This window comes from Rhododendron vialii, chromosome 13a, assembly GCF_030253575.1.
Source record: "Rhododendron vialii isolate Sample 1 chromosome 13a, ASM3025357v1".
Taxonomy (NCBI): domain Eukaryota; kingdom Viridiplantae; phylum Streptophyta; class Magnoliopsida; order Ericales; family Ericaceae; genus Rhododendron; species Rhododendron vialii.
Genome location: NC_080569.1, coordinates 19,425,295 through 19,431,165, shown reverse-complemented (window position 1 = coordinate 19,431,165; position 5,871 = coordinate 19,425,295). Strand labels below are relative to the sequence as shown.

General features: G+C 40.0%; 1 protein-coding gene across 1 annotated transcript; it reads right to left on the bottom strand.

Annotated features, from left to right (window-relative positions):
• Positions 1 to 526: 526 nt before the first annotated feature.
• LOC131313690 (uncharacterized) lies at positions 527 to 3,190 on the bottom strand. The gene is made up of 5 exons (XM_058342137.1): positions 2,327 to 3,190; positions 1,758 to 1,815; positions 1,581 to 1,664; positions 1,327 to 1,462; positions 527 to 1,091 (listed from the first exon to the last, which is right to left on the bottom strand). Exons 1-5 carry the CDS (start codon positions 2,949 to 2,951, stop codon positions 801 to 803), a joined length of 1,194 nt encoding a protein of 397 aa, XP_058198120.1. The 5' UTR covers positions 2,952 to 3,190; the 3' UTR covers positions 527 to 800.
• Positions 3,191 to 5,871: the final 2,681 nt, after the last annotated feature.

The following is a 5,871-nucleotide window of genomic DNA, read 5'->3' as shown; positions in this document are numbered from 1 at the left end:
TACAAAATACAACTCCAAACCCAGGAAAGAAAAGGAAAAAAAAAAAAAAAAGGGTAAAAAAAGAACACATATTGTCAGCAAACAAACGAATACCCATGTTTATATATATACTGTCCAATCCAATCCAATCCAATCCTAAATTAAAAACCACTCAGAAACTCCACACTACTATACACAAGAGTATACACATGCATATCAATATCACTCTGCCCCAGACCTAAAAGCAAAGGGTTAAACACGTCTTTTTATTTTAAGGAGACACAAGCGGGGGGGGGGGGGGGGGGGGGGGGGGGGGGGGGGGTGTGGTGGCCCAAAAGGCCCCTTTGTTCTTGAAATCATATCCCTCACAGGCTGTTAAAGAGCAAATAATTGATGGGCATGCAATGCAGTGGGGGATATGGGGTGGTGGTCACAACACAAGCAAGCTTTTGTGACAGCCATAGGCAGCAGCAGAGCCACATGCCATCCCCAACTCTCCACATGCTCTCTGTCCCCCCCACACAACACACGACACAACACACTTCACTTCAAATTCCACACCAACTTTTATTCTCCTTATCAACCTCTAATATTAATTCAAATGCTCCCCACCCTAATGACCTGGTACTAATTGAATTGAAAACCTCACACCCTCACTAAATTAATATTGAAATGGCCCTATGTGTAATTAGAGGATCATCAGCTAATCAATTTTCTTTTTATATTTTCAAACCATCTCATATGATCTTTTGTCATTTGGACTAATACTTTCTCGATGCAACGCAGACGAATATATTCCTGCATCGCATAATGCTTTTTGCTTAGAGAGCGGGGGCTGCGGTTGGAAGCTGAGAAGTGGCAACTGCTAGGCATCGAAGGTGTCTCGGGCAGGTGGTCAAGTGATCGTTGGTGAGGCCGGTCGCCTGCATGAAGGAGTGGATCACGGTTGGGCCGACTAACCGGAAACCTCTCCTCACCATGTCTTTGCTTATGGACTCGGATTTCGAGGTCTTCACGGGCTTCTTGTGGCATGACTTGTATTGGGTGCTAATGGGCTTGTGATTCACAAATCCCCAGAGATACTTGTCAAATGATCTGAATTCCTTTCTGATCTGTTTATTACGTACAGAAAAGAACAATCAAAAACAGAATAGGTCTAAAACTATCAATTCGAATTTAGAACATTACTCCTAGTTAAGATGTGCATAATTTGGGCCACATGAGTAGTTGCAACTGTCTGCCAGTATTAAGGAGCAAAAAATATAGACAGAAAATACAGGAAAGGCAGCGGTGGACATTTTGCCTTGGCGATGGGAAACTGAATATCTCTTAAATTTAATTCAGTACCTCTAGAATTCGGTTCGCGTTGTCAACAACGCCTCGGATTAGGCTTATTTCAATGTCATAATCAGCACTGATGGAAGAAATCTTCTTTTCCGAAAACTTCGAAATAGTTTCTGCATCAAATCCTGAAAAGGCCACCCTGTGAAAAAGGAAAGCATTAACTTTAACATGTGACTCATGTGAGCCTCTTTTAGCTTTCAATTGTGAATTTGATGCTCATCAAGTTTGGTGAATGTAAACAAAATATACATCCCAACCTGAACCCTTGCCGTTTCTTCAAAACTGAAGTCCAATCTGATCCCACTTGGGCACCCGTCAATACTAGCAATTCAAATAGCAGGCTGCATATTTAGCGCAATCACGTCAGCCTCTTTGATAAATCCATGAGAGAGAGAGAGAGAGAGAGAGAGAGAGAGAGAGAGAGAGATGCTTACTTATCATCGTGGACAGGGACTCCCCATTCTTCGTCATGGTAGGCAACATATATTGGATCTGTAAAAGACAACACCACCGCACACCATTTTTTTCAGCACAAGATTCGAAATGAAATGTAAAAACGAAATAAAACAAAAAACAAAAAAAAAAAGGGTCCGTCTTCAGTAGAGAAATGCATTTCAGAGCATGGTAAAAAAATTTTCGAACCAAAAGACATTATTTGAAGAGAGATTCAAAAAAATGACCCCCAATGGTTGGCCAATTGTCAAGCCAAAAAATCCCTTTGACATTTCTCAAGCCAAATTTAACACAAGAAACGAAAAGGCTACTTTATTGTCACATGAGCATTTGTGACAAATCTCTAAGAAGCTATTTATGATTGAAATCTCTTAGAAACAATCCAAATGATCAACGGTCGTGATAGGTTAAAGGTAAAAAATGGTTTTAGCACGTCACAAATTTGCTAAAATTGGTACTGTTAATTAACAAGCTAAAGAATAGATTGGAAAAAATGGCCTATGCTATTGGAGACGCTCTCATGTAGGAGTAAGATGTTTCTGTGCCATACCTGAATTACTAGTGATAAAGCTGCATCTCTTTTCCTCATTTGCAGGAGCCGAAGAAGAATCAAGAGGCACCACCTTGCCTAATTGGTATTTACCAGAGTTTGTTCTTCCATAGTGAGCAATCTTCATCTTCCTCTGTACTTGCATAATCGCAACTTGTTCCCTCCTAGCCGCTGCGATGCTTCCCGGTGCCTCAACCATAAATGAGGAAGCATATTTCAATGAAGAGGAGGCCTCTGCGAGTGGCACAACTCCACCCCCAGTAATCCCACCGCCTCTCTTCGACTTCTTTGCCACCGATTTGGAAGAGCCCCTCGGTGTAAACTCCTTTTCACCACTGGAGTTGAATCCATTTGGGTCGTGATTTCCTCTCTTAACCACGGGCGATTGTAGCTTGGGAGAGACAGGTGGTGTGACTAATACTTTAGCATTAGGAGTAGGAGTATGAGTAGGAGTAGAAATAACCTTGTTCTTGTTGTTCTTAAATAGCGAATTGCGGCGTTGTAAGAGAGGGGGGAATGGGACGTTGCAAGTAGGTTGAAGGACTGAACGGCCATTCATATTGATGATATGATGATCAACGGCAGTGCCAGTGCTGCCTTGGAATTTAGACTTAGAGGAACACATTGTGGTTATTTCTTTGTTTTGGGAAATGGAGGAGACTACTGATCTCTTCTCTGTTTTGTGTTTGTTGGGAGGGAGGGAGGGAGGGAGGGAGAGGGACTAATTTTAATTAAGGAGATAGCTAGAGGAAGGGGAGGATTGAATTTAATAATGTTTAATGGGAGGGCAGTAGGCAGTAAGTAAGTGTTGTGATTGAAGAAGGTGGTGGTGGTGAAGGAGTACTTAAGAAGGATTGGGTGAGGCTGGCCTGAGGCTGAGGGGGGTTATTTATATTTAATTTAATTAATTAATTATTATTATAATGAAATTGAAAAGGAAGAAGTTGAGTAACATGGGGTGGGGTTCAAGTCTGCCATACATACGTACATACATATATACTGCCCTGCCCTGCCCTGCCCTTGTTGTGAAGGCCAGGCAGCAGCTAGCACTAACCTTTTGGTAACGTGACCACGAGGATGATACTGACAACCTCCTTACTTGCTGGGTCTGCTTTCGAATATTATCCTTTTATCTTTTTTTTCCTATCTATCTATTTATCTATCTATCTATCTATCTATGTGCATTATACAGTAATAACTACTGCATGCACAAACGTATGATTAGTTATATATGTGTACAAAATCAATCTCTATCCTCCACATGTTCCTCTCGATCTTCTTCTATATACAGTAATTCACTTTGAATATTCTTGTTAATTATTTTGATATGCCACTCTCCTGATTGACTTCTCTGTATAATTCACTTTTAGGGAGAAAAAAACCAAAAAAAAATACAAAACGTTATCAGTATGTACATTTCAATTGTGTAAACCGATTCGTGGGAGAATTTATGAGGAGAAAGTTCCTGAAGTGAAGTAGTACTTGATTAAATCCCTTTAGGTGTTTCAATTTTCTTTTTAACAAATTCATGGTCCAAGTAAAAGGCTAGAGTAAAAAGTTTAAGTACTGGTACTTAATTGTGAAGAAAAAGGTTAACTGGCCAATCAAACAAACAAACAAAAGAAAAAGAACAGGAAACTGTGGAGATGGTGGTGGTGGTGGTGGTGGTGCCACTGCCAGAACTTTGATGGACCCCACCTTCACCCAATTTTATTGTGTGCCCCTTTACTGCTCAAGGAGTGGAGGAGTCCATGCCAACGCCATCCCTCCTCCACCCTAAACCCCAAAGTTGGAGTGAGGAGGAAGGTTTTGGGGCCAGATAAAAATCTGCACTTCCCCTTTTGGGTTCTCTCTCTCTCTCTCTCTCTCTCTCTCTCTCTCTCTCTATATATATATATATATATATATATAATATATTATCTTTCTCTTTTTCTTTCTCTCACACTGTCACACACACAACTTTTGTAATATGCTCTGATCAAACAAGAGTGATTAGTTAGGATTCAATATTAGTTTTTGTTTAGTTGATGGAACTGAAATAGAAGTGTTCAAAACTCCTGTATCCATCGGAATCAGGGGGCATACTGTCCCTTCGAGTGGCAGCATTGTGCTGCCCTGTTGAGTGGGGCCTGCTCTGGTCTCACTCCGATTGATCGAAAATGTTCATTTTGTACATCTTGTCGAGTAGAATAAAAGTGCAAAAAATCAGCTTGATCGGATATTATTACGTGCCTGATTGAAACACATATAACTTGAAAAATAATGGGTTCCAGTGGATTTAAACTAGAATTTGGGATCCATTCTTGTAAAGATAAAGGTGTTTCAATCAGCCATTTTATGATATCTGATCAATCTGATTTTTTGCATAGCTATTATACTCGACGAGCTCTACAAAGTGAATGTTTTCGATCAATCGGAGTGAGACCGGAGCGGGCCCACCCGGCGGGCCAGCACGGTGATGCCCCTTAAAGGGACAGCACGCCCCCTGATTGCCCAATAAAAGTGAGAAGTTTTTCGGTTTAGCGAGAGTTTGCCCAGACGCAGACTCGGAGGTTATAAGAAAAAAATACTAGAAGTGAGAAGCTTTTGTGTCCCCTTTGTTTAATAGGTCATGTTGGCTTTTAATTAGAACTTGAATGCCCTCCCACAACCAACTGGCCTATTGTACATATACATATTCCCCTTTTCGCTAATAAGACCATCATCATATATCATATGGTATAGAATCAAACAAATGAACAGAACAGGACAGGGTGTAAAATCTGATCTGATTTTAAAAAAGCAGTTCGCCCACCACGGCCATGAGCAGAATCCATTCAATAATTCACTTATACGCGTTTGGGGATCTAATTGATTCTACTACTACACAATAGTAGTATTCCATTTCTGACAAACCACTCCTTCCTTATCTTTTTTTCTTTTCTTTTTTTCGATCTTGCTATTGTATAAGCACACTAAAAGACAAAGAAAACACATGTTTCTGTTTACTTTTTACACCCTTTAATACATATTCACACACTTACTATTGTCAATCCATTTGGCTGATTTTAGAATTTTCCTTCTTTTTTTTATACTCCTATATATGTAACAGAAGACAGAAGAAAGAAAATGAACAAACCACTCCTTCCTTCCTTAAAATTTTCTGCTATATTCTTCATTGGACATGATTGGTTTCTGAACCAAATGGTGGGTGGTGGGGACTGTTATTCCCGAATGAATGAAAGTCTGGGCTGGGAACTTAATTGGAGTCTAACTGTCTAGGGGTAATTGTTAATCCAATTTATTGTTTCATTAGGTCAGAGTTGGGAGCAGCATAAAGATTACCACCTAATCCCAAGTATTCTATCTGTGTTTTTCTTCTTCCTTTTATTTTTTTACTGTATTTTTTTTTTAATAATAACCAGGTATTTGAGCCAGTTAATCCGCACCTCTACTAATATTGTATTTGTCTTGTAGAAAATAACACTACCGTCCCCTCCTTGAGATTATCTAATTCCACATGCGACCTAATTGAAGATTGGGTTGCAAATAAATCAGGGGTAGGC